Source organism: Anabas testudineus, chromosome 13, assembly GCF_900324465.2.
Source record: "Anabas testudineus chromosome 13, fAnaTes1.2, whole genome shotgun sequence".
NCBI lineage: Eukaryota > Metazoa > Chordata > Actinopteri > Anabantiformes > Anabantidae > Anabas > Anabas testudineus.
In genome coordinates, this window is record NC_046622.1 from 7,394,808 (window position 1) to 7,409,120 (window position 14,313).

At 37.1% G+C, this 14,313-nt stretch overlaps 1 protein-coding gene across 1 annotated transcript; it reads left to right on the forward strand.

The window, feature by feature from the left end:
- The first annotated feature begins 394 nt into the window (after positions 1–394).
- On the forward strand, positions 395–14,036 carry LOC113171275 (alpha-2-macroglobulin-like). Its single transcript, XM_026373571.1, has 37 exons — positions 395–484; positions 2,031–2,113; positions 2,251–2,431; positions 2,620–2,776; positions 3,967–4,019; positions 4,372–4,392; positions 4,521–4,686; positions 4,791–4,875; positions 4,968–5,100; positions 5,228–5,345; positions 5,436–5,545; positions 5,631–5,795; positions 5,938–6,144; positions 6,342–6,402; positions 6,573–6,718; positions 7,121–7,270; positions 7,687–7,821; positions 7,930–8,011; positions 8,120–8,279; positions 8,627–8,852; positions 9,244–9,370; positions 9,445–9,566; positions 9,662–9,713; positions 10,120–10,203; positions 10,284–10,460; positions 10,578–10,653; positions 10,802–10,958; positions 11,088–11,162; positions 11,469–11,631; positions 11,773–11,960; positions 12,427–12,639; positions 12,732–12,856; positions 12,962–13,052; positions 13,236–13,304; positions 13,387–13,492; positions 13,685–13,726; positions 13,820–14,036. The coding sequence occupies exons 1-37, from the start codon at positions 395–397 to the stop codon at positions 13,822–13,824; spliced, it is 4,401 nt and encodes a 1,466-aa protein (XP_026229356.1). The 3' UTR covers positions 13,825–14,036.
- The last annotated feature ends 277 nt before the right edge of the window (positions 14,037–14,313 follow it).

Here is a 14,313-nt window from a genome sequence, read left to right on the forward strand (position 1 = left end):
GTATCACACTTTTTTACACCTGAAAAGATCTGCAAAATTTGAAAAAGTTGTGTGAGACTACAAGAAAACCCGGTTTTTGTAACCTGGTCCTTCAATATGGACTAGAGCTCTATTCCAATGTGGAAGAGGAAGACAATTTTTTTTAATGTTTCTTTTTACATTTTAAAAGAGAGCTAGTATATTAAAATAATACAAACATTGATGTAACACAGAGGCTTCTCAATCCAGTATTTCACACCCAGAAGTGAAGATTTTGGTCAAGGTTTTATGTGTTCTTGGGAGGTTTTACACCCAAGATTAGGATCAAATGTGGAGGGAAATGGGTTTCAGAGATACAACTTTTGGCTTCCAACAGGTTAAAGCCGTTGACTACAATAATAGACCCAATTCGCACATGGAGCTGTCCGTATTCAAGAGGAACAAGCCAGGAGTTCCCACTTTCTCATTTGGCACAGCCAACTATGACAGAGGCATCTGCCACCAAGTAAAAACAAACAGTACCAGCTCTTCTTTTCTCTCTCCTCTTTCCATTTGCCCCAACCGGTCGAGGCAGATGGCTGCCCACCCGGAGTCTGGTTCTGCTGGAAGTTTCTTCGTGTCAAGGGAATTTTTCCCCGCCCACTGTTGCCTAGTGTTTGCTCAAATGGGATTGTTGGGTTTTCTATATAATTCTTTATACAATAGTACTTTATAAGACTGTATATTATAAAGATGAAGGGCATCACAGTTTATGTCAAAATTTCTCCTAAAAGCTTCCTAGAGATAAGCAAGCACTTTTATGGTTATTGTACATTACTCATACTTTGTACCACTTATGGGAAATATCTCCATGGCCTTAGAAATCAGGACAAGAGCTGTTTACATAATATAATTAAACATCCCACGCTGGGTAAAGGGCAGAGTAGCAGATAACACTGTAAGACAGATACCATGTGTTGATTTTGAGAAAACATCAAAAATTATAGACTACACTTAGGTCAAAGTTTCCAGATGATGGAAAAAACACAGAACTAAATACTTACAAACAAAGTAGCAGATGAAAGATGCAATATCAGAACTTTTGACTGTGGTACACTGTATAACAAGTGTACAATATCAGAAATACGTTTTTTTACTTATTTTACTTTATTTTTAAGGTGTGCATTATTAGAAATCAGCCTTGAGTTAAACATTATTGAACATTAAATTGGTAAAGGTTAGATTTAAAGGATACCAAGAAATCAAATACATAAAGTAAAGTAAAGTAAAGTATTGTCAATTAAATAAAAAACATATAAGGTCAGTATTTGAATTAATAATCACCCCCTTCAGGTCAGTATTCAGTAGATGCACCTTTGGCTACAATCACATCATGGAGTCCATGTGAACAGGTCTCAATTATGCTTGCACATCTGGACACTGGAATTTTTTGCCATTTTTCTTTGCAAAACTACTCAAGCTGTCAGGTTGCATGGGGATCGGGTGTGAACAGCCTTTTTCAAGTCCATCCACAAATTGAGGTCTGGGCTTTGACTTTGCCACTAGAGAACATTCACCTTTTTGGTAATTTATGTTTAGCTTTTACTGCTCGCTTTGGGTCATTGACTTGCTGGAAAACAAATTAATGACAAATTTTTCTGAAATTCTTTTGTCAAAGTCATTAACTTATATTCACAATTATTGATTTAGAATAGAATAACTTTATTGTTACTGTACGTTGTACAACAAAATTAAAATGCAATAATTTCGGTAAGATAAAATGGTCATAAATACATAAAAACTAAAAACTGCTAGATAGGAAAAATATAAAACACCAGTCAGTTACACATACACACACATTCATTCACATCCAGTTATTGCACTGCTCCCTCAAATAAATTAAACCATCTGTCACTCAGATTTTAAAAATTTTAGCAGTGTTAAAGGGACATGCAAGACAGGGAGTCTTGCATAATTTGTTTATAATGTCAACAAAAGGATAACCCATCGAAGGACGTAAATACTTTTTATAAGCACTGTACCAGCATGTATGGTTGTTTTTGTGTGACGAGGGACTGAATTTGTATCAGATATGGACATGGACTCTGTGTGTCTTTTTAAACTGGATGAGTGTGGATCAAGTGTTGGGAGAACCGTAAGTTTAGAAATAGTAATATTAATACTTTTACATGATTAATAATGAACAATAAGAGATATTCTTTTCAAAAATTTGATTTATAGTTTCTCTGTTAGTGACAGAGCTGGTTTGTATTTTTATCTTTTTGCCTGTAGACAGTACATGGTGGCCATTCCTGCAGTTCTTGAAGCTGGATCAGAAACCAAATTCTGTGCAAGTCTCCTGCAGCCCAGCGGGTCTGTAGTCATGACTGTCACTTTGGTTTCTGGAGAGGAAAGCACAACCCTTCTCAACCACACATCTAGCGAAGAGTTTCATATGTGCACTCAATTTAAGGTCAGCTCCTGAGACAATCATTTTAAAATGTTGTTAATAGAAATATAATTCTGACCAATAATTAATTTTATAATATAGACATTAACGTGCACACACAGATGTTACAGTAGCCAGTGTTTAGACAGACATTTGTGATTTCAGTGTTTTTGTCTTTTAAATACAGTGTCTAAAATGTGTTTTTGTCACAGGTTCCTTTAGTGCAGAACATAGAGGTGCAGAAGTTTCAGGTGGAAGTAGGAGGCGACACGTTTTACTCAAAAGAAGTCAGGAAAGTTATGATCAAAGTCTATCAGCCAATGACATTTGTCCAAACAGACAAACCGCTCTATCTCCCTGGACAAACAGGTAACCTGAAGTTAATGATTTATGGTGTTGTATATATTACAGTACAAATAAAGTAATAAGAGAATTAAATGGGTTTTCCCATTTTACGAACAATTCAGAATGTGCACACAACTTCAACCCATTACTAATTTAAAACAAAATCTTCTGTATTGACATTTTAAATAATTAAAAATAAATAAAAAATTCCAGTATTCCTCAGTCTCGAGCGTTGGCGGGTTTGCTCTGCCACAGAAAGTAAAGTTTGGATGGCTCATGGACAACAAAGGAACCTTAAATATCAACAGCTAATAAACGACGTGGAAGGTGAAGGCAGCAGTGTTTTCAGAACACCTGGAGCAGTAACAGCAACATCAAAAACAAATCTAAGATAGCAATGTCCATCTTGTGACAAGTATGTTCATACACTCAGTTCTTTAACACACATTGTTTCAGTAATGTGTAATGTAATAAAACCAGTTTGCTGTGATAGCAGCCTTCAGCCCATCAGGTGGTTCTCATCTTTTTGACAGTCCTGCAGAGATTCTCAATGGTGTTCAGATCAGGCGAGTTGGCTGGCTAATGTAGTAGTATATAAATAGTATATACAGTAGTTCAATACAGTACAGTACAGTAATATCAAGGTCAGCAAACCAATGGGCAGGTGCTAAATCCTGTTGCAGCGTGCGTGGTGTATCTTGATGCACTGACTTCTGCCTCACTCCACTCCTTAAAAACTTATGTCAAGTTTTTAAATATTCTTAAGGCTGTGATCAAGTTTTTCCCTATCACACTTTTCCTTCCAGTCAGACTTCCATGAATGTGCTTTAATACAGCACTCTGCAAACAGCCAAATGTTTCAACAATGACCTTTGGTGGCTTCACTGTGGATCTTTGTCAATGACCTTCTTCCCCATGATGTGGGCATTAAGAACTATTTATAATGTATGAATAACAAAAATAATCTTGAGATATTCCACTTTGCATGTAATGAATCTAAGAGTTAAGAGACTTTTGAATAAAATAAGTTAAAATGGTCAAATATCAGACGGTGGGAAAGGAGGTAAAACAAAAGGGGCCAACCACATGTAGAAGGGTCAAAGATCGCAGGACACTGAACAAACGGATAGGCGACAGAGATCTTATCAACACCAACAATAAACAGACTAATATATTCACATAATCAAAAAACTTTAATCTATTTTGTCTTGCAGTACATTTTAGAGTTATCACACTGGACACCAAGTTCAGACCCATCAATCAGATGGTGAGTGTCTCCTCTCTTTTTATGCTTCAGTATGATATTTGTGATGTAAATTATTCTGAAGTGAATTAGAACATGTTGAAGCTTTACCACAAAGATAACAACTAAGCCAACTAAAAAGACAATGCAATTTTTTTGGTAAATGTTCTTTATTGTGATAGAAATAATAACAGATGACTAGTCTTCTGACTAACTTTGAAATTCGGATAATTATGTTTGTACATTTACTATAAAACACCAGAACACTGACTGCTTATCAACAACTATTCACTCATTGAATATCAGAGATGTCAAAAAATAAAGGAAACAATGATCAATGTCTTTTTTTTTTGTTTGTTTGTTTGTTTTTTTGCAGAACAATATAATTGAAATAAAGGTAAGACAATAGACCAAGAGCCTACACTTGTAGCAAACTTACACATATTGAGCATGTAGCCCATCATAAACAATTTATTTTATTGATTCTGATATAAATATGATATTATTTAATATTTAATTTACCAGGATGCCAACGGGAACAGGCTGGGACAGTGGATCAATGTAACATCCAACAGTAAAATCTTGCAGCTTTCTTACTCCTTGAATTCTGAAGCTTGTGAAGGAAATTACGAAATCATTGTGTCTGTGGGTGAAAATCAAATATCTCACAACTTCAAGGTGGAGAAATTTGGTATGTTATCACTAATTATAATTTTCTATCTGCTTTTAATGAATAAAATGAAAACATTAATCCTTAATGAAGTCAGGATGCTAACAACCATAATGTGTCCACAGTTTTGCCTAAATTTGATGTTCAAATAATTACATCTGATGAAGTAAGTATTGAGCAGGAAGACATCAAAGCTGAAGTGTGTGCTAAGTAAGTAAAAGACTTTCTATTTAAAAACTGTAGTAGTTTGGTAGATTGAACAACACACTGACATTTCTGTGTGTTCACTGTCATCTAATTAGGTATACATATGGACAGTTTGTGCGAGGAAGTGTTAAGCTAGAGGTTTGTCGACCTGTTTTATCGAATCCTGAATTGACCCTTCCAGAGGGGGTGGTAAATGTAACTGCCCCATGCTACAATGAGACAAAGCAGGTAACGTTTCCACAAAACGGTTTGGCTGCAACTTCTGGTGTTTAAGGCCTGAATCTTTCCACTTTTTCATGGAAATGAGCAGAACTAAAAAAAATTATTTCTTGTCTTCTGGTATTTTTCACTACAGGCTGACAAAAAAGGCTGTGCTACTTTTACCATCAAGATGTCAACTTTCACAAAGGTTGATAAAAGGATGGTTGAAGATGTGCTGACTCTTGATGCCAAAGTGGAAGAAGAGGGGACCGGCAAGTTTTATTATATTTGTAATTTAAATGAGAATTAGATATTAAAATAATGCCATGTGCATTGTTCTAACACATTTTCTTTTCATACAGGTATTTCACATCAACGACAAAAAAATATAAATATCTCCTATGTTGCTGCAAGGTTATCTTTTATTGAAACACCCAGATTTTATCATCAAGGATCAAATGTTGAGGGAAAAGTAAGTGTTGTCTTCACTTTGTCTGCAAATAAGTCCAGCTGAGGTATTGAGTATTGGCAGTAATAAATCTTTGTGCTTCCAACAGGTTAAAGCAGTTTATTATAACAACACTCCCATTCCTGAGCTGCCAGTTTATCTGTTGATGAGGAAATGGCAGTCAATCCATCTGCTACAGAATCTCTTGACTGACAGTGATGGTGTTGCCACTTTCTCATTTAGCACAGCCAATGATGGGGTTCTCAGTGTCTTTGTAAGTAGAAGTTAGCAGTGAAACTACAATATTTTATCAGCAAATTTCTCTGTCTCAGTAAAACACTTAAATGAAGAGAATACTGTGCAGTTGATGAGCTTAAATCTAAAATGATTTCTCTAAAATATGTTTCAATGTGCAGGTTAGCAAGACACCAACATGGGAAGATCCCGATCATAGAACTGCACATTATCGTGGTGAACATCGCTTTATTTTGGCCTATTCCACTGGCAACTCTGTGAAGGTGAAGAAGAAGGATAAACCACTTTCCTGTGACACAGAAGAGGACATCTTTATTCAGTACACTGTAGTTGGAGAGGCTCAGGGCAAAGTGGATGTGATGTATCTGGTGAGTGAGTTTCTCTCCTGTATCAGTTGTTTCTTAAAGAAGCACTTAACACGGTTTAAGAAGATATTATCATTGATTCAAGTGTCACACTGAGACTGCAGACACACTTTTTTTTTATGATAATATTTTTATTTGTATTACTGAAGTTGAATGAGCTGTGATGAAGTTTTTTTGTGTCACTTTATTAAATTCCACAGGTCTTATCCAGAGGAGCCATTGTCATGCAAGGTTATAAAGAGATTGAAGTTAAAGATAAAGGTGGGCAAAGATCAGACTTAATTATGAGTTCAGTGAATGACCATTTAAAAAGCAGTTTTATCATATATTATATATACTTTTTTTATATATATTATAACTATGGAAGCATGTAAATAATGAATGGTAACAGGGAGCAAATGGTTCAAAACAGCTGGTTTTTCCTGTTTCAGTAAATGAGGGTGAGGTGTCCTTTAAGCTGAAGATGTCTCCAGAGATGGCACCAGAAGTTCAGATTGTAGCTTACGCTGTCCTGCCCAATGAGAAAATGTTCGCCAACAGTGCCGACTTCTCCACGGAGAAATGTTTCAGTCACAAGGTCAGTAAGACAAGAAAACATGTGGCAACAACTGCTCATCACATGTAGGTGTACTAGTTTTAGTTGGTGAGCTGTAGAATTACTTTGAGTAAAACTGATCAATAATGTTTTGTTTCTGTTGGTGTATGATCTTTTTCTTTTTAGCCTCACAAATACACTTATTCATGTTATTGGCAGCAAATTAAATTTAACGTCATTCTGCAAATTCACTTGGATTGGACTATTATGTAAATAAACAAAACAGAATTAATATTTGGTATCTGACTTCATCACATGCAAAAGAAAGAAAGGAAGAGTCAACCTTGAAGGAAAAATGCAGTGATGATAATAACTTAAAGATCAACAGGGCTGAGCATTGGAAAACTACCAGAGGTTGCAGTTTGTGTGTTCTCTGTGTATCAGGTATCGTTGGAGTTTTCTCCGTCCCCTGCTGTCCCAGGAGAGGAGGTCATCATGCAGGTGTCGGCTGATCCAGATTCTCTGTGTGGTGTCAGCACTGTTGACCAGAGTGTCCTCATTAAGAAGCCAGGGAAAAGTCTAAATTCAGACCAGGTGAGAGCTGTAATCAACTAGAACTAGATCCATCCATCCTTTAGTTTTAGTGTCCTCTGGATAGTATAATTATTTACATCAGTCAGTCACCAGTAACAGTTAGTGTGAGTAATTTTACTAAAGTCTTGTACTATTTCTTTGTGACGTGCATCACCTCTCTTTTTGTACAGGTACTACCTAACATTAGTACTGTTACTGTTAGGAAAATTATAATTAAAAAGCTATAAAACATGTCAAAGTTTTCCTTATGTATAAAGGCAGTGTTACGACAGACATACACTCTACTTTACAGCTACATATTAAGAGAAATACTTAATCTTAAGCCTTAATCCAATAATTTACTCAATGTTTAAATCTTTATAGAACTGGAAACATTCAGATTTGTTTATTGCTGTGTACCATATTTTTCTTTTCAGATATTTAATTTGCTGCCTGTCAAGAAAATTTCCTACATTCCACATGAAGTTCGAGACTCTGGATGTGTGACTGTAAGAGCAAAAAGAAATGTTTGGTATTATCTTAAGGGAGAAGATGCTTATGACATTTTTGAGGTAACTTTTTTACATTAACTAGACAACAAGATAAATAATATAAAGAGGATATTAAAGATACTGTTTTTACATGTTCTGGTTTGTATGTTTGTATGTTTCAATATCTAGGAAGTAGGACTGAAGATGGCAACAAACGTGTTTATTCGAATACCTTCATGTGTAGAGTTGAAAGGAATAGTTTTCACACATGGTGAGTCATTTCTTTCACATCTTATGCTGAATATTTACCAATATTAAAAGATTTTAGTGTCATTACTGTCTCCTTTAAGTGATTCAGTAATTTATGGTTTCATTTCAGGTTATAATACATGTCATGGTGGCGGTTTGGGGCACAGATACATCTATGAAATACATGAGGGTTCATCTGATTCTAATGGAGGTTCACATTATGCTCCACAAGTATTGACTGTTCACACTTTCTTTCCTAAGACTTGGATATGGGAGTTAGTGGACATTGGGTAAGCTTGTGCTTTACATGATATTGATGGTATTGACATGAAGGGGGAATATTTAAAGCCCATTAAGTAGTTTGACCAAGATCAAAATATCCTTTGCAAGAGAGACCTAAAAACAAAATTACCTAGAGAAAGCATTTCCTGAAGCAAATGCACTGTTAATGCTTAAATGCTTCTGACAGTATCATCGAATCACAGGTAACGACAGTAACATGAGAAACACATGTAGTAACCGTGGTACCAACAGTACCACCACATCTGATTTCAGACTGTTTTGTTTTTAACAGAGAGATTGTGTACATTTATTTTTCCAGCTCACGCACTGTGTATATGATTATTTTCTGAACCAGAGAGTCTGGAACAAAGGATGTGTCCCTCACTGCCCCAGACACCATCACCACCCTGGAGACAGAGGCTTTCTGTTTGTCCCCTCAAGGATTTGGTTTGGCTCCTCGTAAAGAAATCCGAGTCTTTCCAACCTTCTTCCTGGAGCTCAGCCTGCCCTACTCCGTCATCCAGGGGGAGCACTTTGAACTAAAAGCCACCACCTTTAATCACCTAACCAGCTGCATCATGGTAATCGCTGATTTTAAATAACATAATTGTGTGTGTCACCATTTTCTAAACCTAATTTAAAGTTGACACCGACAGCAGTGTTACTTTTGTAGGTTTTCAATAATCATGTATGAAATAAAACAGGTACATTAGGCCACATCTTAAGGAAATATATCTAATATTATTTCAATCAATGGTTTTATAATAACTGTAGAAGTGCTTGTCTATAAATGGTCCTGCAGTCTAGGCCCGTGCTAACCCTGCAGACCTAGTCTAAGTTTCTTAAAAAAAATTGTTATATATTAAATATATACCTCTCAACCAAGCTATTAAAGAATTTGTGATTGTTTTTATTATGTATCTACACAACAGGCTGCAGTTTAAAATGTATATTGTTGTGTCTCTGGAACAGATCAGTGTGACTCCAGCTCCCTCTTTAGATTACACACTCACCCCTCTCTCTGGAGACCAGTACACATCCTGTCTGTGTGGTAATGGACGTAAAACCCTCAGCTGGACCATGGTTCCTTCAGCTTTAAGTGAGAGTCAAAATGTTTTTGGCAGTTTAGGAACTTGCCAGATCTAAAGAGGTGACCTTTCGTAATGTCTTTAGGGGTTGTGAATGTGTCTGTGACTGCTGAGGCTGTAGCATCCCACGCTACATGTGACAATGAGATTGTGAGTGTGCCAGACAGAGGTCGTATCGATAAGGTCACAAAATCTCTCATTGTGAAGGTTGGTGACATTTGTCCATTAATTATTAGGTGTTGCAATTATGTGATAAAATCTAACTAATTAATCACATTATTTTCCATCCTCTTCCATCTAAGGCTGAAGGAACTGAGATCGCAAAGGCCTTCAACTGGCTGCTCTGTCCAAAAGGTCAGCATGGTTTACATCATACATCAGACCTGATCTGTCAAACATACTGAAAATGTAGAGTACATTCCATTACATAACTTTTTAAATGAACCAGCAAACAGTTCACATTCATAAAGGTGAAATACTATAGAAACAAGATTAGATTAGAGTTACGCAGCTCTTTAAAATCTTAGTAAATGCATCATGTGGTCCTTCACTTCAACACATTTACACAGTGTAACACAAGCCTGTCTGAGGGGAGATCAACTTTACATAAACTACTTAGCTTATTGAGAGTGAACTTTGAGGTACAGTCCCTGGATGCGAAAATGAATCGGAGTGTGTGACCCATCGACCATCTGTTATTCAGTACTGACTACCTCTTCACTATCTCTCTGTAAAGTGAATGTTTGCTGTTTGTACACAGGAGAAGCTTTGACAGAGGAAATAAACATACAGCTCCCAGAGAATGTGATTGATGGATCTGCTCGTGCTTCAGTATCTGTTCTGGGTAAATTGATGGATTTAATAATATTTATAACAGTGTCAGGTACTAAAAATGGACTGGTCTCAGTGACTGTTGTTATGCAGGTGACATCCTGGGCCGAGCCCTGCAGAACCTGGATGGACTGTTGCGTATGCCGTATGGATGTGGGGAGCAGAACATGGCACTTTTAGCTCCCAACATCTACATTCTCCAGTACCTGAAGAACACACAGCAGCTGACACCAGCCATCAGGGAAAAGGCTACCAACCTCCTCACTAGCGGTCAGTCTCTGTTTGCTTTTTATTATTTATTTTTTCATTTTTTCATTCATACAGAAACACAAAAAAAAAGAGTCAGACTTGACTCATGTCATAAAAAGTGCAATTTCTGTTACACAGGCTACCATAGACAGCTGAACTACAAACACAATAATAGTGCTTACAGCACATTTGGATCAGGACCAGAGAACACATGGTAACAGCATTATTGATCAATCCATCTAACATTTACATTTAATCTAATAAACAACCAAACATTAGTGACAGTGACATGTTATGTTTATTTTACTGCTGTGTCTTATTCTGTCAGATTCAATCTAACCTTGTTCTTTGCTTCTCCTCAGGCTGACTGCATTTGTGCTGAGATCTTTTACTAAAGCTCAGACTTTCATCTACATTGACCCAGAAAACATTGAAGAGTCTAAAACTTGGCTGAAGAATAAACAACGAGAAAACGGCTGTTTTGAACAGTCAGGAAAACTCTTTAACAACAGAATGAAGGTTAGTTGACAGTATCTATACAGTCAAAATGAAAGTGAGGCTAATACAAACTAAAGTTATACTTAGATTTTTACATAAGTCTGTAGAATTTCATCCATTCATCAGTGTGTAAGTTGTGTCTCTCTACAGGGCGGTGTGTCTGATGAAGTGACTCTCACTGCTTACATCACTGCTGCTTTCTTGGAGATGAACATGTCAGCAGAAGTGAGCAAACTAGTAAAACACTGTACAGCAAATATTTTAATTAAACTGGTTCATTGATTATAAAAGGTTTAGGCCCTTTGTGTTGTATAAATGTATACGTATGTCATTTAGCCCACCAATATACACTGTGTTTTTAAATAATAATATGACTTAAGATATTGTTTTGCAAATGTATCAAAACTGAAAAACTTAAATTTCTTACTGATGAACACTGATAATCATAGATACAACTATTTCTTTTTTTAATTTGATGGTACTCTTCTTTCGAATAAAAGATAATTGATGATTTATTATAATTTGTTTCAGAGTCCTGTGACAACAAAGAGTCTGTCGTGCCTCAAAGAGTCCATCAGTGACCTCAGTAACACCTACACTACAGCTCTGCTGGCGTACGTCTTCACCCTGGCAGGAGACATGGAGACTCGTGCTCACCTTCTGCAGCACCTGGACACAGTTGCATCAAAACAAGGTGAGTCATCGTCTTAAAAAGAAATTATTATTACTTAAAAATTTGACCAACCGGAGGTGAAGTTGTACCAGAAATTCCTCCTTTGTTCCAATACTGTGAAGGTCGGTTGTTTGCAGATATTTTTGTTGATGTTGTTTTTAGGAGGGTTCCTCCACTGGTCTCAGACTGCAGCAGAAACTTCAGCCTCTCTGTCTGTGGAGATCAGCTCTTATGTGCTACTCGCCAAACTCAGCGCCTCCCCTACAAATGAAGAACTGGGCTACAGCTCCGGCATCGTCAGGTGGCTGACGGGGCAGCAGAACTATTATGGAGGCTTCTCCTCCACACAGGTACTTTAAAGCCTAAAAAGAGTCAAGTAGTACCAGTAATTGCAAATACAGGATTCCTCTCTGGGAAACAAACAATATATGAACACCATTTATCACTAAAAAGCTTTAGTGTATGTGTGAGTCCTCTCCAGGTACTCCAGTTCTGCCCACCTCTAAAGGCTAGGTTTATTGGTCACTCTAAATGGCCCATGGTTGTAACTGTGTGTGAGTGGTTGTCTGCCTCTATGTTGGCCCTGTTATGGACTGGCAACTTGTCCAGAGTGTTTCCCGCCTCTTGCCATGACAGCTGGGATGAGCTGCAGCATCCCTCTGACTCTTTAGAGGACAGGTGGTTAGGATAATGGATGGATGGAAGCATTTTCACAAATTCAAACTGGTGGTTATCTGGAAACTACATAACATACCCAAATGAATATAATTTTCTTTTTTCAAAATCTTTTTGTGTGTGTGTGTGTTGTACATGTAGGACACCGTGGTGGCTCTCCAGGCTCTGGCTCTCTACTCCACTCTAGTGTTCAGTCGTGAAGGATCAAGCACAGTGACGGTCCAGTCTCCCAGTGGTCAGCTGACATTTGATGTGAACCAGGACAACAAACTGCTCTACCAGGAGAAGATGCTGCAGGACACTACAGGGAAGTACAGTCTGGAGGTGAAGGGCACTGCATGTGCTTCAGTACAGGTCAGTCAACATGAAAATGGACATAGAAATTGAGGAAATGTTTTTTGTTTTTTGCTTTAATAAATATTAAATGTTGTGTTTGTGTTTCCCAGATTTCTCTTCATTACAACATCCCCACTCCGCCTGATGTCACGACACTTAGTGTGGAGGTCAAACCTGAGGCCGACTGCAACAGCGAATCTCCCAGACCCAAACTCACTCTGAAGCTACAATCCTTGTAAATAACCGACAGGCAAATACAGATCATCTCATATAACTAACAGGACTATGAAAACCAAGGTTCAATCTTACTGGGTCACATCATGTTTTCATTCATTCCCAGATACAGTGGAAAGTTAGACAGTACAAACATGGTGATCCTGGACATCAAAATGCTGTCTGGGTTTGTCCCAGACTCAGAGTCTTTGAAGAGGGTGAGTTAATTAAATCCACCTCTTCTGAATATGAATATATGAAGATCTTTTAGTGCATTTTTATTTTTATCTAAAATGACAGTATTAGTTGAGACACAGACAGTAACAAACACAAGAGAAGAGAAGGGGGCATGACAAGCAGCAAAGGTGATGATAACACAGCTGAATATTGTCTCCTCACAGCTCAAACGTGCCTTGTTTGTGGATCGTGTTGAAGAAAAGGATGATCATGTTCTGATGTATATTCAACAGGTGAGAGGACTTTACATCAGGCAACAAACAAAGATGCTCTCCAGATTGTATCTGATGTTGTCAACCTGTATCTAACCAACAGTTACCAAAGGACAAACCGATCAACCACCAGCTGGAGATTGTTCAGGAGATCCCAGTTCAGAACCTGAAGCCAGCTGTGGTCAAGATCTATGACTACTACCAGCCAAGTAAAAAACTATTCATACCTCCTGCCTAAATCCAACACACAATGGCAGACTAAATAGTACTGTTACTATAACAAACTCAATATTTATAATAAAATATAATCAAAATCACAAATATAATCAGAATAAACCACCAAATTTAAAAGCTCTGGGTACAAGAATAAAGCTTGATATTTTATTTTCTGTTTCTCTCAGGTGACCAGGCAGAGACAGAATACATCTACCCTTGTGCTGCAGGTAACAGTGCACAGTCATGTAGAAATGGATCAATGTATTGAACAATTTAGTCTTGATAGTGACTTAATTTAACTTATGACTTTTCTTTTTCAGCTTGAAAAATGACGTGTTGTCAGCTGAAAAGTCATTACTGATTTCATTTTAATGAAAAAACATATTTAATTAAAGCTTTAGCTTGTTTATCCCCACATCTGGTTGTGTGAACATGCAGCTAACGCTAACTTTCTATTCTGCCACATTCTTACACCTTTGTAACTACTGTATGTTTTCTAAAATGGACTTCTTGTATAATGGTCAATAAAATTGAACTTTTCACTACTGAGTGGTATTGTCACTTTGGAAAATATTCACATTCCACATGTTGCTTTTTTGTCTTATAAATATTATTTAAACTCTTGGAGACTCTAGTCTCTGCAGAGAACTTGTAACCAAGAGTGTGAATACTTATAGAAACATAATATTAATTTCGCTTGCATTTACTGTATAAGCACCTCCGTCACACATGTTGCAGCAGTTTGCTGGCAGTAAGTAGAATTGTGTGTGTAAACCACACAGATATTGTTTTGGATCAGCATGTCAAACCCAAT

Excerpts from the sequence above, each read along its gene's own strand:
- LOC113171275 (XM_026373571.1), top strand. The coding sequence starts at position 395 with ATGGAGCTGTCCGTATTCAAGAGGAACAAGCCAGGAGTTCCCACTTTC. Across the intron at positions 5,546-5,630 it reads GATCAAATGTTGAGGGAAAA|GTTAAAGCAGTTTATTATAA; the intron begins GTAAGTGTTGTC and ends TGCTTCCAACAG. Across the intron at positions 7,271-7,686 it reads AAAGTCTAAATTCAGACCAG|ATATTTAATTTGCTGCCTGT; the intron begins GTGAGAGCTGTA and ends TTTTCTTTTCAG.